The 25,779-nt window shown below is 52.8% G+C and overlaps 11 protein-coding genes across 11 annotated transcripts; 6 read left to right on the top strand and 5 right to left on the bottom strand.

Annotated features, from left to right (window-relative positions):
* Positions 1-209: 209 nt before the first annotated feature.
* Positions 210-2,466, bottom strand: COCVIDRAFT_28821 (hypothetical protein; the record flags this gene model as incomplete). Its single annotated transcript, XM_014698607.1, has 2 exons — positions 210-1,441; positions 1,506-2,466. The coding sequence occupies 2 exons, from the start codon at positions 2,464-2,466 to the stop codon at positions 210-212; spliced, it is 2,193 nt and encodes a 730-aa protein (XP_014554093.1).
* A 748-nt stretch (positions 2,467-3,214) lies between these two features.
* COCVIDRAFT_105995 (hypothetical protein) lies at positions 3,215-6,168 on the bottom strand (the record flags this gene model as incomplete). The annotated part of the gene is made up of 6 exons (XM_014698608.1): positions 3,215-4,101; positions 4,145-4,329; positions 4,381-5,285; positions 5,333-5,600; positions 5,648-5,888; positions 6,060-6,168. 6 exons carry the CDS (start codon positions 6,166-6,168, stop codon positions 3,215-3,217), a joined length of 2,595 nt encoding a protein of 864 aa, XP_014554094.1.
* Positions 6,169-7,727: 1,559 nt separating this feature from the next.
* Positions 7,728-9,350, bottom strand: COCVIDRAFT_105968 (hypothetical protein; the record flags this gene model as incomplete). Its single annotated transcript, XM_014698609.1, has 7 exons — positions 7,728-7,867; positions 7,927-8,131; positions 8,202-8,395; positions 8,461-8,815; positions 8,870-8,953; positions 9,069-9,241; positions 9,305-9,350. 7 exons carry the CDS (start codon positions 9,348-9,350, stop codon positions 7,728-7,730), a joined length of 1,197 nt encoding a protein of 398 aa, XP_014554095.1.
* Positions 9,351-10,478: 1,128 nt separating this feature from the next.
* On the top strand, positions 10,479-11,901 carry COCVIDRAFT_18152 (hypothetical protein; the record flags this gene model as incomplete). The annotated part of the gene is made up of 4 exons (XM_014698565.1): positions 10,479-10,533; positions 10,632-10,929; positions 11,009-11,306; positions 11,608-11,901. 4 exons carry the CDS (start codon positions 10,479-10,481, stop codon positions 11,899-11,901), a joined length of 945 nt encoding a protein of 314 aa, XP_014554051.1.
* A 197-nt stretch (positions 11,902-12,098) lies between these two features.
* COCVIDRAFT_39994 (hypothetical protein) lies at positions 12,099-12,640 on the top strand (the record flags this gene model as incomplete). Its single annotated transcript, XM_014698610.1, has 2 exons — positions 12,099-12,203; positions 12,389-12,640. The coding sequence occupies 2 exons, from the start codon at positions 12,099-12,101 to the stop codon at positions 12,638-12,640; spliced, it is 357 nt and encodes a 118-aa protein (XP_014554096.1).
* A 2,562-nt stretch (positions 12,641-15,202) lies between these two features.
* COCVIDRAFT_105988 (hypothetical protein) lies at positions 15,203-16,416 on the top strand (the record flags this gene model as incomplete). Its single annotated transcript, XM_014698611.1, has 2 exons — positions 15,203-15,284; positions 15,356-16,416. The coding sequence occupies 2 exons, from the start codon at positions 15,203-15,205 to the stop codon at positions 16,414-16,416; spliced, it is 1,143 nt and encodes a 380-aa protein (XP_014554097.1).
* A 451-nt stretch (positions 16,417-16,867) lies between these two features.
* On the bottom strand, positions 16,868-18,144 carry COCVIDRAFT_28825 (hypothetical protein; the record flags this gene model as incomplete). The annotated part of the gene is made up of 2 exons (XM_014698612.1): positions 16,868-16,891; positions 16,954-18,144. The coding sequence occupies 2 exons, from the start codon at positions 18,142-18,144 to the stop codon at positions 16,868-16,870; spliced, it is 1,215 nt and encodes a 404-aa protein (XP_014554098.1).
* Positions 18,145-18,956: 812 nt separating this feature from the next.
* Positions 18,957-20,493, top strand: COCVIDRAFT_105930 (hypothetical protein; the record flags this gene model as incomplete). The annotated part of the gene is made up of 3 exons (XM_014698613.1): positions 18,957-19,088; positions 19,143-19,604; positions 19,654-20,493. The coding sequence occupies 3 exons, from the start codon at positions 18,957-18,959 to the stop codon at positions 20,491-20,493; spliced, it is 1,434 nt and encodes a 477-aa protein (XP_014554099.1).
* A 208-nt stretch (positions 20,494-20,701) lies between these two features.
* Positions 20,702-21,832, top strand: COCVIDRAFT_105980 (hypothetical protein; the record flags this gene model as incomplete). Its single annotated transcript, XM_014698614.1, has 1 exon — positions 20,702-21,832. One exon carries the CDS (start codon positions 20,702-20,704, stop codon positions 21,830-21,832), a length of 1,131 nt encoding a protein of 376 aa, XP_014554100.1.
* Positions 21,833-22,304: 472 nt separating this feature from the next.
* On the top strand, positions 22,305-23,760 carry COCVIDRAFT_105996 (hypothetical protein; the record flags this gene model as incomplete). Its single annotated transcript, XM_014698615.1, has 2 exons — positions 22,305-22,914; positions 22,967-23,760. The coding sequence occupies 2 exons, from the start codon at positions 22,305-22,307 to the stop codon at positions 23,758-23,760; spliced, it is 1,404 nt and encodes a 467-aa protein (XP_014554101.1).
* Positions 23,761-24,070: 310 nt separating this feature from the next.
* COCVIDRAFT_40000 (hypothetical protein) lies at positions 24,071-25,582 on the bottom strand (the record flags this gene model as incomplete). The annotated part of the gene is made up of 2 exons (XM_014698616.1): positions 24,071-25,511; positions 25,563-25,582. The coding sequence occupies 2 exons, from the start codon at positions 25,580-25,582 to the stop codon at positions 24,071-24,073; spliced, it is 1,461 nt and encodes a 486-aa protein (XP_014554102.1).
* Positions 25,583-25,779: the final 197 nt, after the last annotated feature.

Below are 25,779 nucleotides of genomic sequence, written 5' to 3' on the forward strand. Positions count from 1 at the left end.
TTTAGCATATGTTCTGTTACGACTTCTTTTTTTTTTGAGGGGGGAAATGGGGATGGGGGAATGTTGATAGATGAATCGGGACATATAAATAGTTGAATCCATCAGAAAACCAATTCTGTTTGACAAAAAAGAAAAGGAAGAAAAGAACTACTGCAATGCATTCAATCCCCCATCTATTCTATACTCTAAAAAAAAGTCTCAAAAAAAAACTACCTCTCATCCCTCTCAGCCTCAGCTCTGATATCCTCCCTACTGCCACGTCCCCCAAGTCCTCTCCAAAGCTCACTCAGCGTCCCACTAAGACTCCTGCCCCTGCCTGTTCTCGCACTGGCAGGTGCAGCGTCCGACGGTCCAGCCTGACTATCGCGCGTCTGCCGGCGACTCAGCGGTTCACTTGTGGTGGTACCACCGCCCATCATGGCGCCGTCATCGACGTTGTCGCGCGACGAAGAACCCAGACCGAGGACGCTGCCGCGGCGGCGAATGGAATCGTCCGGGTCGCGGTAGCGGATGCTGGCTCCGCGTTTGAGATCTTGGACCATTGTGCTGAGGCTGGTGCTGAGGGGGCTGGCAAGGAGGGGACCGGCGATGCTGTTGCGGGTTCCTTGGGGGCGGTCGACGGTGCGCAGACGACGGAGTTGGGAGCTGGGGGTCGTGGGGATGTCGGTTTGGGATTTTCCTCGCGTGGGGGTCCAGGGGAGTCCGAGTTCGGGGTCGCTGGCCAAGGCCAAGGGTGCGGGTGCGGCTTCGGATGGTAGGACGGGGGTGGAGGTGTGGCGGTTTAGTGGTGGTGTGCGATCTTCGGGTTCGTTGGGTTGGGTCCATGGGTTTGCGACTAGAGAAGACATGATGTCTCCAGAGACTGAGCGAACAACGGGATTTGGTGGGGTTACTGGCTCGGGTATAACCACTATGGTTGGTGTTGATGGGCGCGAGTCGTCATCGCGGTAGCGAGAAGGGATGTTGATAGGTGGTGAAAGTGGACGTGATGTCGATCGCGTACTTGCAGCAACATCGTCGCCAGCGTCATCCACATCATCAGTATAGCGTTCACCTGCGAGATACATCGCATCATGATCTGTCTCGTCGTCTTCCTCGCTGTGTTGCGGAGGTCGTCCGCTCGTGATTAACCAAACGCCAAAGAACGTCAAGGCGCATCCACCGATAAACTTTCCTGCATCCTGCGCCGAAGTCCTTTCAAAGTCGCGGTAGAGCACTGCAGACCCGCCAATGACGGACAAGGTGAAGAGAACAAACTGGACGGGAATGACCTGGGTAGCATCGAAGCGCTGCAGTGCACGGTTGACATACTTGATCTGCATAACTGCAGTGCCAACGAGAATAGCAACCAGGAGATAGAAGACTGGAAAAGTAATGGCCCGCCATAGTGTATACGAAAGCAACGACGCAACACCTTTGGTAGAGAGCGCCGTATATCCACCTTGATAAAGTCAGCCATACCGCATTGCAGATCATACCCATTGAACAACCCCAAAAAAACTTACCAAATAGCCCTACAAGCCCCAGATCAATCAAAATATTCTTATCCCCATACTTGTTACTCGCACCCATGAGCACGATAATCACACCAACAGTGATACCAAGATACGTCTCAAACTCCCAGCGCCTGATCAAATCCCAAATCTCGCCAGGTCCCAACTTGGGATTATTATCGTTTGCCGAAAGCACAACCGTGACCGCGCCTCCAACCGCAATGATAACACCCAGCGCATCGCGTTTGCGGAACGGCTCCTTGAGCATAAACGGCGCAATAATGCAGTTTGAAATGAGCGCCACGACACCGAGCGGCGAGACAATGGACGCAGGCGCAAAGCCGTAGGCGAGAAAATTCCCCGCCTCGCCCACCGTCATGAGAATGATGCCGAACCACCAGTACGGCGACTTGAGATACGACGTCTGCTTGTAGACTTCGTCGTCCGGGCCCGATCCCGCGCTGTCGCCCCTCTCCACACCCGGTCTCGTCTGGTGGGAGCACTCGTTCGCAACCAGGGGATCCGACTCGGTCGCCTCGAAGATATTCGCATCAGGCGCATGAAGCGTCTGACCCTGTGTGCCATTTCCATGCTGATGCTTGGCTCTGCTACCGCCGTTACTGCTAAACTTTGTCACTTCTTCATTTAGTCGGTTCAGACTTAGCCCAGATGCATTCCTCCTCTTGCGCTGCCGCTCTTTGGCCTGCCACTCGCGATCCAGCCGAATGTGCGCGTACCGCTGCATGTTGAGCGCAAACGATATCAGCACGTTTCCTACTATCGCCGTTACGATGCCGATGAGACTGCTCCAGTTCTCCGGGTATCTAATACCTCCTCCTCCTCCGCCACCGCTGTCGCCGTCGCCCGTCTCTTTTGAAAACCATGATAGGCCATTAAGGAGTATTATGCTCGATGTGTGCGTGGATGCCGGCGTCGCTGAGCCAGCAGTGACGTAGCTGGGGGGTATATGCATCGCGTCGGGAGGTGCAGGCTGGGTCCTAAGCAGGGTAACGCGGAATGCGATGGGCCAGCCGAGGGAACAGCGCCGGCCGTGGTATCGCACGCCCGTGTGCTTAGGTTGCGGTTGGTGAGAGGAAGTCGTCGCGTTCAGATATTATATGGCAACTACAAAAGGCATGCGATACAAGGTGACATGCTTTCCGGCCCGAATGTTGGTGGTGGGCTGCATTTCTTTGGTGCCGCCGTATGCCGCGACGGCCTTTCCAGGCTCTCCAATATCTTTCACATGACGAGGCTGCGGTCCAAGCTTCAAATGCACCATCGACATGCTACGCGCTAGCAGTCATTGTGCATCAACCGCCTATTGATAATGTTGTCTTTTGCACGAATCTGACAGCTTTGTCGTGCCTAGTGCTGACAAGGAACATGTTATGCCCATTGCGGCAGAGCCCTCTAGTTGGGATACTGATGGTTTGATCTCATTCCATAGCACCTCAGCCAACTACTACATCATACTTGAACATGGATGCATGGATATATGCGAGACGAACTTCGTCAAATTTATTTGAATATATGGCTATAATACAAACTATACAGATAGACTATATTCCGCTTCTGCATGTTCCACATCACGCGACGTCACGTGAGGTGAGCATATATGCAGATTCCCCATACGCACACCAATACGCCGTTATAAATGTTAATGTCCACCCGCATGCTTTTGCTAGTCGGCAATATCGTACTCTACGGTCTTCAGCCAGCTAGGGAACGGACATCTTCACGTCGTCGTTTGTGGCATCCGCGACACCTTCACCATCCTGCTCCATGCTCTCAGGAACCGGGTCAGGCTCAGAGGCAAGAAGCTTGATCCTTGCCTCGACAGCATCTTCTCCGACGACAGATTCTTCAACTTGAGCCTTGCGGATGAAGACAGTGTGCCAGCGCTTGCCCCAGGCCTTGATGAGTTCAACCTCCTCTTCGGTCAACGCACCGCTAGAAGACTTCTCAAGCATTGTGTCGGCAGAACCCTCGGCGACACCGCGCGTAGAGTCCTCAATGTACTTGAACAGTTCCCGGGCATTGTCTCTGTCCTTGGCCAGTGTAGCTTCAACCATCTCAATCTGCTCCTGAGGAAGACCCTTTTGAAGACGTGCGGATGCGATCTGACGGTTGCGGTTGGTGACCTTGGCGACTGTGTTGGACACCATCTCGAAAACCCAGCTCTCAGTCAAAGCCTCTCCAGCGCCCATGTGGCTACCAAATACCCATTGGACAACTGTCATCGGTGCAAGAATGGTGTAGTTGAGCAGGATATCGATAATGCGGACGGCGACACCAGGCTGGTCTTTCCAGTACTCCACCACACTGGCTACAATCTGACGGCGTGCAGTCTCGTTTTGAGAGATTTCCAGGAGGCGGTCCTTGCCTCGCTCAATGCAAGAAAGAACGTGGGACAGCGACTTGGCACCCAGACGACAGATGGCAGTGACAAAAGCATCAGTTGAAGGTACGAGAACTTCTGCAATACCTTGCGCAAGAGCCTTCTCATGAATGCTATCGATCGTGACTTGCACTTCCTCTGCTGTAGCCTTCTTCCTCAGCTGGTTGAGCAAGGTCTGACCTTCAACAGCATATGGGGTATCTAAAGCTAGTGTCAGTCATATTCGCATTTACGTCTAGTGCATACATACCTGGGTTGTCGTATTTGAAATCGGGACTATTGTCCGCATCCAGACGCTCGGGAATCAAAGCGTGCATGGGGTCTGGCAGAGTCGAACGGATGCGCTTTGCAAATGACAGTCTGATTTCCTTGTCCAAGGTAGCAAGAATGAATGCCTTTTTTGGGTGCAGATTCGAAAGCTCGAGATCGTCAAGCCTGATGTTGTTAGTATGTTTATGTCACACACACACACACTTTTAAACATACCATTCAGTCCACCTCCATCGGAACTCAAAGTTGCTGAGATGGTGCGAGAACCAATCAAGGAACCTATAGCCCAACTCCAGATCCATCATGGGGAGATTCTTATAAATCGTACGGATAGCCCTTCCAAGTGACGGTGCAATGGCAGCAGGAGCAACTTTGCAGCACTGAGTAATGAGCGAGTGGTAGTAGACGAGTTTGTGTTCGGCACTAGGCAGCTTGAACAGTTGTGAGAAGATGGCGTCGATGATCATATCTTCAGACTTGTACTGGATCTTGTCACCGACCAGCTCGCGGAACTTATCAAAGGGTGAGCCACGCTTGGCGAAAATGTCGACAGACCAGTAGCAGTCCACATCGACGAGGAACTTGGCAACCATCTCCCGGTTGAAGTCAAGTTGATTGATGGTGTCAACGATAGCATCGCGTACAAGAGATGACGCAATGTCAGTCGTCTTAGGTACGGTGTCAACTTCCTGGTCGGCGAAGAGGGAAAAGTAGGCCTCGGGAAAGACAGGCCTTGGGCCAGGGTTGACGGGAGATGGGATGGTGAATGTGGGGAAAGTGTGCGTCTGAGGTGCTGTAGGCAAAGCATCTTCTTCCTTGGCGTTCATAATACGTAGTGCCTCGGGGTCAACGCGTGGAATACACCTGAGCTCAAATCCAGAATCCGCTTCAGCCGAAAGCTGTGCCTGGAGGAGACCAATGACACTATTGTAGCTGACTGGCTTCGACTCGAAATCACCAACGTACGAGTGGATAAGGCTTTCGATAGGAACCATGTTGCTTGCCACAATGCCCGTGTTCTTCAACAGTTGCCTGGCTTGCTCATGGAAGCGCTCTCCTCCAGCTACGAGTGCGTAAGGGATGGTAAGGAGGATGATCTTGACGAGTTCGATGCCGACAACCTGATTTTGTTAGCAATAAACAGTGTATATTTTTGCAGACGGCTTACATCGTTCTCGTTGGCACTCTGCAGGTCCACAACTGTGTCGAAGAGCTGACCGAGGAAAGTAAAGATGCCATCATCCTCATACAGCGATTGCAGACAGGCAAAGAATCTGAGAAGTAGTTTAAACTCTTTCCACTCTCCAGCGTTGAGAGCCGCTTGTGCCCTATCTGAAACGCGCTTCATGGCCTCGATTGTGATTTCTGGCTTGACATCGTTTGCGTAGTAGGCAACGGCTGCAACAAATGGAATCTTAAAGGGTTGCTCGACAATACTACGATGTGTCAGTGTGACTCGACATGTAGCCATGGGAATGCTTACAGCTGGACCAGGACATCGAAAAAGTCTGAGCGGAGACGCTCGTCGTCAAAGTGCTCTCCAAAGTACTTTGCGATTTCAATGGCTTCGTCTTGCGGTAGCTTGGTGGAGCTGGCAATGTTGAGAAGCAGTCTCCTCAATTTTGGGAATGGGGGTTCTTCGTATCGGCGACGGGGGCCGTCGTCGTGGCGGCGTCTCTGGGGCCCACGGCGGTCATCACCGCGGTAGTAGTTGTCGTTGTCATCTACGCGACCATGTCAGCACTATCATTTGAAGATGAAAGCATTGCGCAGAATGAAGCAGTGTGTTGGAGGGTACAGCCTGGTGTGTATCGCAGTCGTGAAATATTCCAGGACTCTCCCGTTTGTGCATACTGATTGCGCAAGTTTGCCAGCAGACAAAGAAGCAGACTTACCGTCACGGCGGCGCTTGTTGTTCCCTCGATAACCACCGCGATCGCGTCTGTCGTCACGTCGGTCCTCGCGCCTATCACCGCGCTCCTCCTTGAAATCGATATCCGCCATGGCTGCGACACTATCTGGTTGATCCCTTTGCTTCAATATCTCTGGTGAGAATTCCCAATGTCGCGACGGCGTCGAATTACTGGTAGCGCGTGTGCCGTTGCGTGGGTTGTCGTAGTCCTTGTATGTATGGCTGTAGGGACGGTAGAAATCGCCGTTGAGGAAGCCAGAAGGGTGGCCGTGGCGTCTGGCAACTCGGTTGCGATGTTTGCGGATGGGTCGCGAAAGTGGATTGTCGAGGTTGCTGCGCGGAAGTTGCTCTGGAGCATCCGCGAGAGCTTGTGATCCAAACAGGCTAGCGCCATTTGAGCTCTTGTCTTGGCGCTCCGTGCATGCATCTTCGACGTCAACGGACATGGACATGTCATTGCTTGGCCAACTGGTGTCGACTAGGTGTTTTTGAGGATCGACGTCTGGGGTTTCATGCATTTTGTGCTGGTGCTGTGCCTGATACTGTGTTATTGTATCCCGGAAAAGGTCAGGTTTGTTCAGTAAAGAGGAGTTCATAGCGTCAGTCCTGATGAAGCAGGAGAATGAATGTTACGCTCACTTGGTTTTGTAGATTGTGAGAAAGTATCCAAGTATCCAATTGTGAACTGGTATAGAATCTGCTGCCTCTCTCACTACACTGCCTAGTGGTTGTTTCAAAGTGAGTCTGTATCTGCAGTAAAAGGCAGGCAATTACCAAATAAGACATGATGAACTGACTTGCAAATGCCATCTATTCTTTTGCTCGTCTCAGAAAAACATTCACATGTAAAAGACATCAAAGAAAAAAAAAGGTCAAGAATATGAAGAGACTTGTATCCATTTAGGGAGTTCGCGCAAAAGGCAGGTAAGACAGCAGGGGTAGTCGTTGCCATGTAAGCATTTGCTCCACTGCAGACATGCAATCCTTTGGTCTAGTAGTGCTCCAGTGCCAGTCGTAAATTTGCCAGTCCGTATGCTCTCAGTGCAAAAAGGCCATTCTCCTCACAGGATCGCCGTTCCGACGGGTCAGGGTAAAACCGTCCAAATTGCGAAATGAGCCTCACCATCCCATGTGCAGCCCATTGAATAGATCTTGAATAACAAAGAAAGAAGAAAACTCCCGCATGCAAGGCAGGTGACGCATCGTAAAACCCATGCTGAAGCGTCGGAAATCGGATGAGCGAGACCCTTCGTCAGCTTTCCATACTCAGTACATCCCAAATTTTGCCAGCTCCCCATTCCTTTGCTTGTGCAACCCTTTTTCGCTCATTCATCATGTCCAAAGGCAACTGAGGAACATCATCTGCAGTGCAGGCCCACCATCATTTCGCGTAAACGAAAAGGCCAGTAGCCCCGAAAGAAAAGTAAGCCAGGTCATTCTTTGTAAACGTGAATGTCGGTATCATTTCAGACGCGCGCAGACAAAGCAGAAAAGGGTGCGCTCCTCGTAGTATACACCTGATAAAACCGACGCCCATTTGAGACTCCTTTTTGCATCTCTCCGGACGGAATAGCTTTGTGCTCAGGAGCGGAGAGGATCAAAAGTCGCCGCATGAAGAAATATTATCGTTTCGAATGACAGTAAGCATGGCTTAATCCAACCTGGCCATCATCTGATCCTTGGTTAATGGCTTGAAGCTGGGCGATTCGAAGTCAAGGCCACGTGCAGCCAGTGTCGCGCGGTGGTGCGGCGGTATGAGCTGGCTGTTGAGGTGAGGGGCAATGGAGAGTTCTGGACGGGGGTTAGCTACTTGTGCTGTGAGACAAGAGAGTCGGGGGACCAAAGCTCACCATGATGGGTGAAATTGTACAACTCTGGCAGATCGCGGGTGGCCCCGTTGGGGTGACGCGAATCTGGCAGGCGTGTGTTGGGATCCCTCAGCTCATCAAAGAATGGGTGGACCATGGCATCGATGGCCGAGAGACGTTGTGTAGGAGTGTACTCGAGCAGCTTGGAGATCAAATCGATGGCGCTAGGATCCGCCTTGCGGAAAACCTGAGGGGTGTGTGTGAGTAAAGTGTGGCACAGCAAAATTGGGGATGTGGGACCAAGAGACCAGACCTACCTTGCTGAAAGGGTGAGGCTTGATTTGCGGGAACTTGTGCTCCATGTAGTTGGGGTTCATGGTGCGGATCTGATCGCGGGTGGGTGTTCCCAGAACCTTGATGATCTCTACCAGCTGGTCAATGCCCGACTCGCCTGGGAAAAGCGGCTGTCCGAGCATCAGCTCTGCCATGACACAACCTGTAGACCAGACATCTACACGCCAAGATTAGCACACATACACATACACAGCCGACACAGTCTTGATCAAATGCACCTACCAATCTTGGTCGTGTAGTTTGTGGCTCCGAAAATCAATTCAGGGGCACGGTAGTACCTGGAACAAATGTACGACACATTGGGCTCGTTTTCAACCAGGATCTTTGCACTTCCGAAATCGCACAACTTTAGCACACCAGTCGAGGGGTCTAGCAGCAGGTTCTGGGGCTTGATGTCCCGATGGCAAATACCCTGCGAGTGGATGTAGGCAAGCGAGCGGAAGAGCTGGTAAATGTAGAGCTTGACTTCGAGGATGGGCATGACCGACTTCATCTTGTTGAAGTAGCGGGAGGCGCGATAGACGGTCTCTGGAACGAACTCGAGCACGAGGTTCAGGTACACCTCGTCCTTCTGTGGCTGAAACGGTTAGCTACACGACAGACACAGACGCGCTTGGCTGCAGACACATACCCGCTCGCCATTGTTGTAGAAGAAGGCCTTGAGCTCGACAATGTTGGGATGTCGGACAATGCGCATGATCTGGAGTTCACGGTTCTGTTGGGGGAAGTCAGCCGGGAGTCAGCCGGAGGGGCGCGCATGTGGGAGGGAAGGGAAGGGAGGGGAGGGGAGGGGTGGGGTGGGAAGGGGGAAGGCGACGCGCAACACACACCTTGAAGCGCTTGTCTTGAAGAACTCGCTTGATGGCGGCATCCTCACCACTGGGCGACAACTTGGTCTGGAAGACGACACCAAAGGAGCCGTTGCCGACAATCTTGCATTGCGTATAGGCGAGGTCCTTGTAGTCGCCGGTCAAGCCGTCCTGGACCTTTTCGCGGATAACTTCTACAGGGGAGAGTGAGCATGGCAACAATTGACATGGCGGATCTAAGGGGGTCGACTACTTACCACCCATTCTTAGCGAGGAAAAGGCCGATGGCCGGTTCTGGCTCATTGTTTGGAGTTATGCGTAGGGGAGGGGGTCCGCAAGCGCTGCGCGGATTGCTATCGGGAGTGGGGCGGGCTGTAGGTGAGCAGGGTGTGGCAGGGTTTGCGAGCGTGGTGGAGGAGAGCCGTAGTGGATATGGGCAGAGGTGGCGGCAGGCAGGGAGTGGTGGTGGTGGTGGTGGAAAGGTTTAGTGGTTGGTGGTGGTGGTGGTTGAGGAGTAGTAGCAGCAGCAGTAGCAACAGGGAGTAGGCGCGAGGTCGAGTGTCAAGAGGGCGTGGTCCCGCGTGCCGTCTGTGCAGTAGCAGGTGACGCTGGTGTGGCTGACGGAGCTAGCGACCAGGGCAGGCGCAGGTGGTGGCCGGAGCAGCAATGGGGCAGGCAACGAGGCCAGGGACTTTTTGGGCTGAGCAAAGGCAGCAGAGGGAGAATTGAGGGCGAGGATATGCAGCTTGTGAAGGAGCGAGGAGAGGCGACGATGGGGTTGAGTGACGGCAGTGCTGGGGATTAAGGGCGGGGCAGCAGTCCTAGTGCTAGTTTGGGTGTCAACGTGACTGCAATTCACGTACTTGTCAGCGCGCAGGCCAGTAAGGGAGCGGCTAGGTCCAAGGGAACCATACAGGAGCGGGCAAATCTGGTGCAGGAAATATGGACCTGCAGGAGAGGCGGGCGTTGCAGAGAAGTGGATGATGGGCTGTGGATGTGGATGTGGATGTGGATGAGGGAGGGATGGATGGATGAAGGGGTGGGGAGCAGCAGCACACTATTAGACAAGGCTACTGTGTGCAGGCAGAGAGAAGAAGGAGAAGGAGAAGGAGAAGGAGAGTAGAAGCTGAGTAGAAGCTGGAGCTGAAACCGAGAGAGGAACAGGCACACACAAAAGGAGTAGCAGCTTGGTTGGTAGGCAGACAGACAGACAGCCAGACAGGCATGCACACACACAGGGAGCATGCGCGCGTTCGGTCGTTCTTGAAACAGACGTCAGCAGCGTCGCCAGTCGCCTTTCGTTTTTCTACCCTCCAGTCGACACCCACACACACACACACAGACACACACACAGACAGAGAGGCACACCACACCATAGACATAGACACACACACACACACACACACCACGCAGACATGACGATAGCAATAGATGGCGGCGTGGCGTGAGGCGGCGGCAGTGCTGGCGTTGACGTGCTGCTTGTCGGGTGCTGCTTGCTCATCACCCGCCATGGTACATACATTGGCCGTGGTGACGATGACGATGGTGCTGCACACGACGCTGGCTCAACATGACCATCTGCAGCTGCCGACGCCGGCCTGCACGTGAGGCATGAGATTTTCCTGCCTTCGCCGCCATGCCACCATGCCGCCCGCAACAATAAGCCGCGCCCACTTGGCCGTGGCCGTGGCCGTGGCCGTGGCCGTGGCAGCTACTTACAGCGACAGCGACAGCGACAGCTACAGCTACAGCTACAGCTACAGCTAGTAGGCACACACACTGGCACAACGGCCCAGAGCCCAGAGTCCAGAGTCCAGAGTCCAGAGTCGACAGCCCTGCCACCACCATGGTATCAACTAGAGGGCGCTGCCGCCGCCCGTTGGTAAAGAGGAGCCTGGGTTGCGTGGCCGCTCTCGACACGACCGTTTGATGCCAGGGCCCTCGTGCTGCTAGGGCCCAAGTACTCGCGGCCTAAAAGTACCTCTTCCCCTACCCTACCATGCTGATGCCAATACCAATGCTGCTGCTGCTGCTGCGAGCCGGCGAGGGGAAAATCCCTACCTACAGCCACCCACTCCGCCGCCCATGCCATCCAGGGCCCCCGCTGCTTTAGCGAGCCTATCTCAACACGACCAAGGCCTTTTTGACGCTGCCGACTTGTCAATTTCATGCAGCACCAGCACCCACGGCCCTGCCTGCTCCGCTGCCCGCCAACCACAGCCGACGAGAAAGAAAAAAAGGGGACAAAGGAAAAAAAAGGTTTGCTGGCCGTCACAGCCACAGCAGGCAGGGCGGGTGCAGGGGCTTTGGTTGGCTTTGGGCGCCCGTCCGAGTGTCGATGGATGAGAGCAGGCACAAGAGAACAGCGGGCGCGCCAACAAGACGACGACCATCACATCGCATCGCATCGTGGTGCATTGCCAATCGCTTCGCTGCCATCCATGTCCGCCGCCGCCGCCTGTTCTCCTGCCTCGTCATGGCTCTCAGACGCCCCGGCGCCGCCCTCGTGGTGCAGCTCCACTCCATGGCCAGCTGATGTTCTCTTGCACCCTGGTCCTAGCGCCCCTCGTCTACAGCCGAATGCCCGGGCCTTCCAGAGCCCTGGCGCTGCTGCTGCTGCTGCTGCTGCTGCATCATACTACTGACGCCGGCCACCGTCTGCTCTCCTCTGCCTCGTCGTCCTCGTCGTCCTCGTCGTCGTCCCAATCCTCTCATGCCTCGCATTCCTCTCCTACCTCCTCCCCTACCTCCCCATGCTCGCCATTGCCGCTCTGCGCCTCCAAATCCTCACACCGTACCCTCCCGGGCCACAGCCGAGTGCTGCTCCGCCCTCTGTGCAAGCTGCCACCCTTGACCGGCTGCCTGCACCGCCTGCTCACATTCCTGTTCCTGCTGCTCTTGCTCCCCCTCATACGTAGACATGACCACGGCCCACCGGCCGGTGTGTGAACGACTGCTCGGTGCGGGTTACACGCCCAATTTCTCGCCGTGTACCTGTGTGCCTAAACGGGCAAAACTTGCAGCTTCTGCCCTTGCTGCATACTACTCCTCATGACGCTCGTGCTCCCCTTCCTTGCCTCTCCCGCCCCATGCTGCTGCTGCTGCAAGGCACGTGTCAATAGCCCTCGCAAACACGTCTACATACACTACTTTGCTGTAAAATGCCTCTTGCCCAACACCTGCTCCCCTGCCCTCCACTCACGCTCATCCCACAACCCAACCCTCCTCGTGGCCAGACCACACTGCTCGGAATGGCGTGCGGCTGAAGCGACAACTACGGGGGGGTTTTTTGCTTGCATTTTTGGCGCATGTTGTGTGGGTAAGCTAACAGCCCAGCCCAGTTACACAATTTATCGTGGCCCGATTCGCCCCTCGTACGTCAACCTGCATGCTCGTTTAGCGCGTCCGGAATCAACATGCATCCTATTGGCTCCCATCATGTGACTACCACCGCACCACCACGATGCTGCCGCCCGCTCGACACGGATTCATCCCCTGCAGAAGAAATACCGAGCCCCACTGCCTCTACCCTTCTTACATCAGAAATCTCGAGAGCCTTGTATTTCGTTTTTGCAGGTAATGGTTACTCATGACCACTACGCCCCATCGCCGATAGCTGGAAAGAAGTATTGTTTTTGAGCAATCGCCCCGTCAATCAAACCGCCGCACCTGTGCACAACAACCCCGTACCACCACCTCTTCCCGCTCTGTCTCAGATCTGGCGACAGGCCGCCATCTACGAGCAAATTGCCTCGAAGCCTGATCAGCCATGCTCACTCCTTGATTCGCCGACTAAACCTGAATGCAATCTCACCGCGAGAGGCCCCGTGTGTGCCCCCCGTCAACCTTTGAGTAACATGTACAGATGCATCTCAGCCTTGTGGAGTGCCCATCTGCGTTACACAAACGACTTGTCTTGACGAACAATGTAAATGTCAACGGCCCATTATGCAGTCAGGCGCACGGCAATTCCGCACATGGAGTTTAGACCAAGCAGACTAGGTGCTCCCAGTACTGTGCCGCTGCCTTTTGTTTGGCTACCGACATCGGCCGCATTGTCCACAACCCGCATCTGCGGTCACCATGTTTGAATCGGCCATGACACGACCAAAGGCCATTGTTGCATCTCGACACCTTGTCACGCCATACCAATGTCCATGTCAAGAGCAACTTCAATCGCAAGATATGTTACTGCAATTATTGCTCAATGCACAAGTGCCGACTTTTAGCATCTACGTATCCCCGAGCTGCAGCCGCACGGTAGCTCACATGGCCACACTACTCTTTACCTACATTGCATATCTCATCACTAGTTGTAAAACATACCATCTTCAATCCGTTGCATTTAAGAAGAAGAAGAAGAACAATAACCACAGCCTAGTCTCAACAGTTTCATTTCCCGGGCCCCTGTGCTCCATGTGGTGTCTACACCATCTTAGTCTGCGCGCTAGAATCAGAACAGTTACACGGCTAACCTCGTCCTAAACCTATACCGAAATCTTGGCTCCCCAACCAGCACCACTTCCGTAATCTTGTAGTTACATTTCCAACAAAGGGTGGTGCTGCTAGTCCAAGTCCAAGTTTTTATATGCCAGATGCAACATTCAAGTCAACCTTGCATGCTACTAAACTCAGTATTGTTACATCATGTGCATCTCCTACTGAATTCTCGCATATCTTTTTACTTGATGTGTTTTTTCAAATGTATGCGTCATTACATAAATTGGCTCCCCAAAGTTTTGCAAAGATATATCGACCGGTCAACGTTTTGATTAATTTACTTCCTAGGGCATTTTTCAACCTTCTAAGTGCTACTCCAACCTAATCCCGACTAGTCCATCATAAATGCTACGCTAATTCAATTCTAACATAATCCGTTTCCCTACATCAACAGGCTGCAACAAAAACGCCTTAGGCATCATAAACACAGGAATCATCTATTTCGGCCTGGATTTCTTGCTTTCCTCAGCCTTTGTGCCAATTCCAATTCTATTTGGTAATAAGAGTGGGGTGAAAGCCACAAGTATCTCTTTCTCTATCTGAACGACCTACTTGACGACCTCTTAAACGCTTCCCTTCCCGTATCTTGAAACCCGCATCTCAATCCAATATCATTCTTCTCGCCAACATGATGATGCGTGGCTTGCCTAGATGATGATGATTTCTACTTGCCATAGCCAGGCTTCGGCGCTTGTATGATGCAGCGCCTCATTTACAGTGGGCATTTTTCGAGGGAATAGCTGGTAGCCTATCTACCTGAATACATGCCCTATTATCAATCTTGACTAGCAAAGCAAATATTGATGTAGCCTGAATGCCTGGGGCTGCCATCTTTTCATGATTGCCGTTCAGACTTCACCCTTAACGACCTCATTCTCCAATCGCTCAAAAACACCACTCGCAATTAAACCAGAAAAAAAAAACCCTCTACATAGTCCCCCCCAAAAAGGAAGAATGTCAAAAACCGTATCTCAACTACTTTACCTACTCATCACATCTCTCCCGCACTTACCCAAACCTCCAACCCACTCCCTCCCGCCTTTCCGCCCCCAAAAGAACCACCCATCTCCCCGACATACCACCGACTTCATGCATCAACCATCACCTTTTGCCTCGCCGACTTCCCACTTCCCACCCCAGACACCCTCGCCAAACCCCCCCCCCCCCCCGGAAAAACTCAGCCACAAAAACCTAACACCCCAGGTATCGATAAGACTTAACCCACCCGCATCCGGACTGCTGTTATTGCCAAGCCACATCTCCCTCGCTTACCCTTGTGACGACGGGGTGGGCGGGCGGTTATGCATCGTCTGCGACGTCGAACGAATGTGCTGTTCAAGCCTCTTTTTTTTTTGCTCCGAACGCCGTTTTTTTACTGGATACTTGGTGGAGTATTTGTATCCGCTTCTTCTTTGGGAAGGGATGGGGGGACGGATATGGGGTTATACTGGGGGCTGTGTAGGAGGTGTGGGGTTGGGTTGGCGAGGCTGAGGATGTAGGCGGGATTGGGGGTTAAGGGTGGGTGCCTGGGAGTGGGAGTGTATATAACTAGTGTGAGGGGGTTTCTGGGTTAGAGGGATTAGGGGAGTTCGTCAATATTGTTGATATTCAGATTTAATTAGGTCACTGGATCGAAAACGGAATAGTTTGCACAAATGGGGTTCTTTGGGTTACTTTGCTGTTGTTGCTCGGGACGCCGGAGGAAATATTCAGATTCTGTTGTCAGATACCCATATGGTAAGATCTTTCGTATATCCCCTCCCCCTTCTTGCTTTTAACTAGTTTAATATGGCTAACGGTTACTACAGTACTGCATGGACAGCCGGCTCTTGATCCTATACTACCAACCAAAGAGCATGTTGTCGAGACTACTACGAAAGCCAAGGAGGAAATCACGCCTCCACCAGATTACTCGGTAAACTCCTTGTCCAAGGTGCAAACCGTTGTCTCCTCTGCCCCAGATCCCGATGATATCAGCCCTTCTTCCTCAGACACCAAGAAACAAGACGAAAAGAAGGACATTGCAGCTCGGCCCATCAAGCCATTGCCAAAGCGCCGTGACAAGGAAGCAAGATACTCGACAGAAGATGTGCAGCTAGGCTCATATATCAAGGCGACCAACGGACAAGAACCGAAGAGTCTCTTGAAAACACCACTATCAGCCAGTTCGTACGAGAAGAAAGAAGAGATCACCACGCAACCTTTTGTTTTCTCTGCCGGAAATGGAAGTCCGCAAGCCCAGGAGAAAACCACCATATCCTCTTCTTCTTCTTCTCCACAGAGAACCAAAAAACCACTCCCACTCCGCCCCAAACCCACCGTTCCAACCTACCCATCCCCCCCCTCGCTCTCCTCATCCCCCTCCCCCCCTTCGTCCCCCTTATCCACCACCCACCCCTCACGCCAAACAACCGCCCCAACAACCCTCACAACCCCCACCCCCATCACCACCACCTTCCCTGCTCCCCTCCCGCCTCCTCTCCCTCATTCTCCACCCAGCCCACCCCCAACTGCCGACCCAGGCGCCACCTGCCCCAAATGCACTTCGCCCAATAAACTCCTAACCACGCACTCCACCAACCTCAACAACTCCCGCCCTTACCGCCTCTGCACCAACCCTTCCTGCCGCTCCTGGAACGGCTTCGCAGACGCCCGCGGCCTCGATCCAAACGTAACCTGCTGGTGCAATCCCTCGTATTCCATGCGCCTGGTTGCCATGAATGCGCGGGATGCGAGGGGCAGGCGCAAGGCGTTTTATAGTTGTCAGTATAAGGCTTGTGGGGCGTGGTGGGAGTGCGAGGAGGGTGGCGCGGTGAAGTGGTTTGGGGGGGAAGAGGTTGGGCAGATGGTTTTGAGAGGGGAGATCTAGGAGGGTATGAAATGGGGTTTCTTTTCTTTTAAGTTTTGGAGAGAGAGAGAGAGAGAGAGAGGAGGGGGGTATGAGGAGTTGGGGGTTTCTTGGATGATTTCATTACTAGGAGTTTTTTTTTTAGTTTAGGTTGATTAATGAAGTTATGAATTTATTCTGGCGTTTTTTTTCTTCTTCTAAAAATGCAAAAGAATGGTAATTTGGTGTTCTTTCTTGCTTCGCTGAAGCCTAGTTAGGGGAAACTGGGGAGGTGAAGATAAGAGAAGAGAGAAACTAGTGCTACTTTGTATGTATCCAAAGTACTATCAAGGGTTGTTGCATTATATGATGTGATGTTGACTATTTCGCGTCATAGTCTAACTATGAAGAAAAAGTACATGAACTTGTTTAACTACCTCTTTAAAAATCGTTGTTTAAAGATATAATACCTTACATAGGTGGTGATACTTTATCACAAGATTCCAATACAGAACACCTAAACAGATGAGTAAAAAAACATAACATTGGAATGGCGGATAGTTTTAGTAACAAATTGACGGTGAAACTAAAATTCTGAGACGCAGCTGTAACTTCAGCTTCGCACGATATCCAGAACCACATGAGGTTTAAGAGAGGGCCCCTCAAGTGCTTGTCAAGTACCCGATCATTGACGTCCTTTCTCCTCTTCAGCACTCTATTCTGGCGCAGGAGGATATCGATATAGTAGTGTTCACACTCGGTACTAAAGTTTTCACTGGGAAACTCGTCGTCGTGGGATAATTCATCGAGGATACGCATGCGCGCGAGTTGGTAGATCGACCAGGTTTGCCAGCCGGGAATGTAGAAGACGATGCTTTGGCCGCCGCCAAGGCTGGAGATAGCAGCATCAAAGTCGAAAGCTGAAGCGTGAGGGTGGCGTAGATTGGGTTGCTTCACGTATGGCGTAACGTCAAAAGTTTCAGCGGGAGAATATACGGATCGAGACGCGTCAGATGAGGCGTGTTGGGCGACGTGGTCCCAATATGCGGCTAGGATGGATTTACGCTGGACTTGATAGCGACGGAGCAGGAAACCATATATAGCTACCTGTCTCGCTTCCCATCCCTTTACCGTCTCTATCTCTGGTAGAAAGTTGTCGAGTAACTTGTTGCGAAAGCTCTGCAGTAATGTTTCTTCGGTCAAAAGCCAGGTGAACATGGACTTCCAGTCGAATGACAATTGCCACGGGTCTGTTTCGGTGTTGATCTTGATACCTGGAACGGCGGTGTTGCTGACGATGCCACCTTTTGTGAAGCCCTTGTTTAGGGTGCCTTCACCGAGTCGAACAAAGATGGATTTAGGGTGTTCATTGTCCTGTGGCGGCCAGAGCACCGGGCGGGTGGCTCTGTGCAACCAGCCGATCAGTTCGCTCCCAAGAGCAGTGGTCATATACTTTTGGTCATGATCTGCCTCGAATACCGCATACTCGCGACTTGCGTCTCTCTCTCTCTTTTCGAACCTGGCGCTCTTTCCTTGAGGAGGACCAAAAACTATACACTCAGCGTCAGGGAAGCCATAGATGGATATGGCAAAAGAGAGCTTGGGTAACCAAAAGTCTCGGAAATGCTGCTCAACTGAAGCCTTGAGGTGCCGAGAGAGCAAGCGGAGATGAGTCCACTGGTGGGCAGGGTCGTCGTTGTGTAAGAGGACGAGCTCTGTCAGCACCATGTCAGTGAGCTCGCGGGGGAATTGGGCAGACAGTTCTGGCATTGTGTCCGGTTCGTGTTTTTGGTAGTTGGATTTGATTTTTACCAGTCAAACTGTCTGCCTCATTATAAGAGTACGGCAAGCCACGGAAAGTATACCATCCCGCTTTGCTTACTGCGTCATTAGGAAGCTTACATAGTGTATCGATTACTTCCCGTGTCGTTGAGGAACTTAATCTTACTGGATCAGCAGGGAACTTACCATCAACCCGGGAACTACATATATGCAATGCCAAAGATGACCGTAACAGTAGTCCCTGTCCACTACCAATCGCAGATCCAGTTTCACCCGCAAATCACTGCTAGCTCACGCCTTCATGCAACCGGTGTAGCCGGAGAATGGCAGCTGCTCCCAGTAGCGCAACTCCACCTCAAGCCATGGTCGATTCGCTGTATATGTCCTCTTCAGGCAGCTACAGCTGCAGTAGGCGTACCTTGATATTGAAAAAATCTAAAGATGATAAAAGTGGAGTCTGCGCATCGAACCATGTATAGCTTATAAGGATATTAGTACTTATGTGCCTTACAATAGGTATATTCTATATCGTTGACAGCTATTCTGAGTGGGAATAGCTGGTCATCTGAATTTCCCGGCCCCATCGGTTGTGTGAGAGTCATGGATGGTGTGAGAGGTTGAACAGAGCGAGATCAAAGCGGAGTTGATCTGCAACATACCTCGGCAACTTTTGACGCGGAGTAGCGCAACTGCACCCTTCATAGCCGCCAATGCGCCGCCTCCACACGATTTGTTAAAGTACCCCGGATTCCCCTCGTCTTGTTGTTCCAGAATCCATCTCCTCTCCCACACACGCAGCCATGTCTGTACCATACGACCGAGCCTTTGATTTGCTGAGCAACAGCCAGAATGGCCACATTCCAGCTTCCAAGCGCATTCCCGCCATTGCTCGGCCGTTTGTCAGCGAAAGAGCCGCAAAGACTCTCGACATTGTAAGGAGCTTGGAAAGCTAAGAACAATAAAGCTTGTACTAACCGCGGCCATAGGTAGAGAGGTTTGTTGAAGAAGAATGTATTCCCGCCGATGCCGTATACGCACGCCAGCTCGGCCAGAGCGTACAAGAGCGCTTCTCGGCACACCCATCCATCATGGAGGACCTCAAGAAGCGGGCCCAGGAGCTTGGACTATGGAACATGTTCCTGCCCAAGGCGCATTTCAAGGAGGGCGCTGGCTTCAGCAATCTCGAGTACGGGCTCATGGCCGAGTACCTGGGCAAGAGCCGAACAGCTTCCGAGGCGGTCAACTGCTCTGCCCCCGACACTGGCAATATGGAGGTCCTTGCCAAGTACGGCAGTGAGGCACAGAAGAGACAATGGCTCGACCCGCTGCTACAGGGCAAGATTCGCTCTGCCTTCTTGATGACCGAGCCTCAGGTCGCCTCGAGTGATGCCACCAACATTGAGATGAGCATCAAGCGCGACGGTGATCACTATGTCCTGAACGGCCAGGTTCGTCTTTGTATCCCCATTGTTCCGTTCTTGACTAACATGGTCTTAGAAATGGTGGTCATCAGGCATTGGTGACCCGCGCTGCAAGATCTTCATCGTTCTTGGAAAGACGGACCCCAACAACGCCGACAAGTACAAGCAACAGTCGGTCATTCTCGTCCCCAATGACACGCCTGGCGTTACCATCCACCGCATGCTTTCAGTCATGGGATTCGACGATGCACCCCATGGTCACGGACACGTTACATTTGAGAATGTCCGCGTGCCTGCCAGCAACATGGTGCTCGGCGAGGGCCGCGGCTTCGAGATTATCCAAGGCCGTCTTGGCCCTGGACGTATCCACCACGCCATGAGGAGCATTGGCTCTGCCGAGAAGGCATTGGAGTGGTTCTTGGCTCGCATCAACGACGAGCGCAAGAAGCCTTTCGGTGAGCTGCTCAACAAGCACGGCATCATGCTGGAGCGTGTTGCTCGATCGCGTATTGAGATTGACGCTGCCCGTCTTGCTGTGTGCAATGCTGCTATCCAGATTGACGAGACCAATGCCAAGGGTGCGCTCAAGGAAATTGCCGAGGTCAAGGTTCTTGTACCAGAGGTCAACCTCAAGGTGATTGACTGGGCGATGCAAGCCTACGGTGGTGCTGGTGTCAGCCAAGATACGCCATTGGCACAGATGTGGGCGTCAGGCAGGACGATGCGCATTGTCGATGGACCAGATGAGGTGCATCTCCTCCAGCTTGGCAGGAATGAGAACAAGAAGGGACCAGCACACAAGCAAAGGATCGAGGCGCAGAAGAAGAAGGGCGATGAGCTCTGCAGGAAGTATGGCTATGAGCCCCAAGATCCTCTGTATCTGAACAGGACGAGCGGAGAGGCTAGCAAGCTGTAGATGTGATTTTGTAATATCTAGAATCAAAAGCCTATGAGCATTGAAAGTGTGTAATGACGTGAGGAGTGATAACAAAGATGGCCAATTAAGATGGTATATATTTAGTGGAATGCTTCGGAATGATTCCGATTTTAGCGCCGAACGCGTGATTGTGAGGCTCAAGCACGCAAAGGACATGCGGCTCCCATTGCGCCAGACGACCGATGACATGTCACCTCAGAGTAGGGGGAACTCGATGCCTTCGGGCTTCTACTCCAAGTCCACGCCTAATCTACCAACCTTGCGCATGTACAATGGAGAGAGCCAGCAGGAAGAAAAGATTAAGTCTCCTCTCCGATCCGCTCCCCCTGTAGACCCGCTCTCGCCGGTTTCCAACAGTGCCGTCTCTGAGACGGCCTCTGTGGAAGACTACCAGGACGACTACAATGACGATGACGACGATGACGAGGGTATGTTTGCCGTAGAGGATATAGGCAGTGTGTCTTCGGGCGAGGAAGAGGAGCATGCGCCTGTATCTCGGGGTCTCTACACATCCAAGTCGTATACACATCTCCAGCATGTTCACACAGGGACCGCCCTCTTCCCGCCCTTTTACAATCGACCGCCGAACCCTCTACCGCCGTCGCCATCGCTCACCTCGCTCCTCCGCCCTGCATTCAGCCGGCCAACCTCGAGACCTACAACTCCAGACTCGTCCGATGTAGATACCTCCAGGGCTGGCTCGCATAGCAATGGGACGAGTACACCCACATCAAACACAACCAACCTCGCCAACTCGGCACGGCATGCACCAACAGTCCCGCGCGCCTCACCAAAGGTCCCGACGTACGAGTACTATGGCTTTGCGCTGTATCTGGGCAGCTCGGCCGCGTTCCTCATGTACATCCTCTGGGCTTACGTGCCAGCGCCAATGCTGCACCAGATGGGCATACACTACTATCCCAATCGATGGTGGGCGCTTGCTGTGCCCTGCTGGCTGGTTGTGCTGGTCATCTACATTTATGTTGCGCTTGCGAGCTACAACACGCGCTACCTCACGCTGCCGCTGAGCAGCTGCGAGAATTTGGTTGATGACAGCGCTCAGATTGCGGCTGTGGACAAGAAGACGGGCCAGATTGTACGCGATCCCCGGCTACTGACAGAAAAGCTTCAAGACAAGGACAAGGAAAATGGCAGCCGAGCAAGTGCGCCTCCGAGTCGCAGAGGCTCATTGTCTGCATACCAGTTCGATGCATCCATTGACGTGGATTGGAAGAGCCTGTGGAGCTTCGGCACAGACGCCGTTCTTGATGTGCCGATAGGTGGGGTTTGCGAAATACTGTATGGGAGCGACGAGTAGACTACATGCTTCGTCATCCTTACCACTACTTACCAGTCGGCCCACCCGATGAATTTCCTATCTGAGCCGTCCACTTGTGTCCTGGCTGCCACATGCCAACTGAACATTATTCGCGCGGAAAAGCTTGTCACGCTTCAGTCCGCACCCCACTTGCATGCCCCTCCCCGATTTCCCACCATTGCACGCAGCGCCTGCACGTTGGGCAAAGTGCCCCGCTACATATGGGCCGTCGTTGTTCAGATTGGACGGATTTACGGGTCGTGATATCCAATCTCTCCGGAGCTTACCTCATGTTTACTTAGCGGGGTGCATTTGACAAGTTCATGATAGAGTATAAGGTCCTGCTATATCCGCAGTGATTGTTTCCGCATCCCACCTCTGCTCACAAGCTTTGCTGCTCTGCTCTGGGTTCAATTGCTTTGCCTGTTTTCACGTACAGCTCCGGTCGTTGACAATCCTCCAATTGCCCACCATGAAGTCTGTCGCTGCTCTCTCCGCCCTCTTCATGCTGGCTGGTGCCGAGGCTGCTGAGACTGTCCTGGGTGCTTATGTCTTCCATCGCCATGGTGACCGTACACCAAAGGCTCTTGCTCCCACCAACCTAACCACGCTTGGATACGAGCAGGTTTACACTTCCGGACAGTACTACCGCTCACGTTACCTGTCCGGTGACTCCAAGATTCGCGGCATCAACGAGGACGAAGTAAAGTTGTCCCAGCTGCAGGTTCAAGCACCCGTCGACAATGTTCTCCAAAACTCTGCCATGGGTTTCCTGCAGGGTCTGTACCCACCTGTCCAGACTGTCTCGACTCTTGCCAACGGCCAGAATGTCCAGGCCCCCATGGATGGATACCAGCTGATTCCCGTCAACACCATTGAAACCGGTGCTGGCTCAGAGGATTCTGGTTGGCTCCAGGATGCTTCAAGCTGCCAGAATGCAAAGGCGAGCTCAAACTCGTACTTTGAAAGTCAAGAATACAAGGACCTTGCTTCAAGCACCTCTGGGTTTTACAAATCCCTCGTCCCTTCTATCAACGGCGTCATCAGCGACGACCAAGTGACTTACAAGAACGCCTACATCGGTATGTCCTCTTCTCTTACCCCTTGTCTCCAGTACTTTCTAACAACAAAAAGTCTACGACATCCTCCACGTAGCCGAAATTCACAACTCCACCATCCCAAACTCCGAGGTCCTTACAAACTCCACCCTCAACCAACTCACTGCCCTCGCCAACGCCCACGAATGGGGCCTCGCCTACAACGCGAGCGACAACATACGCGCCGTCGCAGGCATGCAACTTGCAGGCGAAATCCTTTCCTACATGACCAACGTAATCCGCACCTCTGGCTCCAGCAAACTCGGCATCCAATTCGGCGCCTACGCCACATTCCTATCCTTCTTCGGTCTCGCAGACCTACCCAGCGTGAACCAGGACTTCACCGGCGTAGTCGACTACGCCAGCTCCATGGCATTCGAGCTCTTTACCACCGCCGACGCTGGTGCTGGATTCCCCGCGGAAAAGGATCTTCAGGTGCGCTTCTTGTTCCACAATGGCACAGCGAGCAACGCGAGTGAACCATCCGTCTACCCGCTTTTCGGCGGCAAGTCGGATGCCGTTTCGTGGGCTGAATTCAAGGATAAGCTGAGCAAGTTCGCTATCACATCTACTGAGCAGTGGTGCGGCAAGTGCGGCAACACGGCGGGATCGTGCGCTGCGTTTGCGGCGAAGACTGAGGGTCAGGCTGAGAAGGAGGGTGCTAGCAGTGCGCTTTCGCCGGTGATTGGGGGCGTGATTGGCGCGTTTGTTACCCTGGCTGTTGTGTCGGGGTCGTTGGCCGCGCTGATGCTCGTCGGTGGGTTTAGGATTGTTAGTAAGAAGGCGTTGCAGAAGGGGATTACGGGGGTTAATGTCGAGCCCAAGGCTTAGAGTTTTGTGGAGGGGAAGTAGAGATGTGGGTGTAGGAGGACAAAGGTCATGTATCACGATGTTGATGAATGAACGAATGAATCGAATAAATTCAACGGCACAGTCGTAAGGATATGAGATTTTTATGACAAGACGTCTAGATAAATCAAAAAGAAGATTTTTCATAATCCCCATCTATGTCGTAAATTCCATACACCGACATGTGGGTATACATGCGTACATCAAGTGGTCGAAACCCAGTTCCCATACCTATTCATGACCAGAAACGCCCATTCCATGCAATCAATTAAAAAAAAAGCACAACAAGACCTCAAGCCTTGAGCACACTAAAATGATCCTTTGGCTTGACAATCGGCGCCCCAAGACCCTTCCTGACCTCATCCAACTGCTCCAATCCCGTCTGCTGCTTCCCCTTCTTGACCCTGCGCTTCCCTTGGGTATGATGATTACCCAAGAAATCATCCATGATGGAGTCGAAATCCGAGCGGAGCAAAGGCGGGGCCTGACTGCTAGACCACTGACTCATACCCGTCATACCGCTCATTTTGCTCATTCCCGAAACCATGGACGCGTCGTCGGGGAAGTCAAAGACGTCGTCGTTTGCGTATTCTTCTTCGATTTTGTCGAAGCGCTGGTCGAGGAGGGTGAGACCTTCTGTGCGGTGAAGGGCAGATGAGGACATGGAGTAGCCGGATGTGGATGTCATGGCACCCTTGCGCTTCTTCTTGCGGCCGCCAGAAGTCAGGGCTGAGGCGCCAGTGATGAAGGATTGCGTGTCTGCGGGTGCGGCGGCGGGCTTGTTGGGTTTGGCGGCTTTGACGTCCTCTTTGAATTTTTTGAATTCCTTTAGGTACGCCATGTCTTCTGCGTCTGCTGGGGCGGGCGCTGCATCTGGGGCGGGGAGGGATGAAGGGTCCGTAGAGTCCTCAGATGGTTTCTTGGCTTTGACTTTGGGAGATGATGCTTTGATTGTGTCGTCGGTTTCCCAGCCAGGATCTTCTTCGTCCAGGAAGCGATCCATTGGGTCTCGCTCATCGTCATCAAAGTCGGCACTGGCATCCCATTCTCTTTGGTCGATTTCGTAGCCATCTTGTGCTAGTTCGTTGAAAATATCCTCCTCATCGTCAACATAGGCCTCATCTTCGAGCGCCTCAAGCACTTCTCGTAATCTCGGGTCCATGTCGGGCTGGAAGCCTGCAAGGGCGTCTGGGATATTTTGCTGGTCCTGGTATGTTGTTTTGCGCACAAACTCCGAGGGTGCCATATCCTCACCGAAAAGGTCGCTCACGCTGCTGATGTTGCTGCTGACGCTCATATCGGCCTGGCTCTTGCTGTCATTCAGTGACGCATCTCGCAGCATGTCGGCCAAGTCCATCTTTTGCTTTCCCTTCTTTTCCTGCTTGGCCTCGATAAAGTAGGCATCGCCGCCACCGGTGCCCAGGTCGCGCATGTGCTGCATGTAGTCATACTCGGTGTCGTCGTAGAAGATGCCATAGTTGGCGGCTTCACCCTCGTTGTTTCGCACTTTGGATCCGTACTCGCTCTCTAGATCACGTCTTGACTTGATCTTGCTTCGTCCCGTTGCTGCCGAGTATTGCGACGCTCGCGAACTTCCTGCAGGCTCTGATACTTCGCGTTGGTTTGGCGCAACAGTCTCGGCAAAGACCATTTGCGGGGCGTCTTCATCGTGGATTCGCGGGTCATTCTGTGCGCGGTGCACGAGGCGAAAGTTTATCGCCGTCTTCTTATCGCTATTCGCGGGGTCAGCGGGGTATCGCAGCGCGCGCAATTTCTCTACTTACATGAACTTTCGGCGAGGCATCTTGCAGGTGTGGTGTAACTTTTTTCTGGTATGTGTTGAAGTGGCAAGTGTTGGCTGTGGAAGTCTGGGGAATCACGCTTACAAACGAAGGGTCTTTAGGCGTCGGGCGCTCAAAAAATAATTTAGGCGAGTGGAACCAGTGAATGACGTGGGGCAACTTTGGTTCCCAACTTTCTCTTTCGACTCACACCCCTCTT

The sequence above is a fragment of the Bipolaris victoriae genome, assembly GCF_000527765.1.
Source record: "Bipolaris victoriae FI3 unplaced genomic scaffold scaffold_75, whole genome shotgun sequence".
In the NCBI taxonomy this organism is placed as follows: Eukaryota; Fungi; Ascomycota; class Dothideomycetes; order Pleosporales; family Pleosporaceae; genus Bipolaris; species Bipolaris victoriae.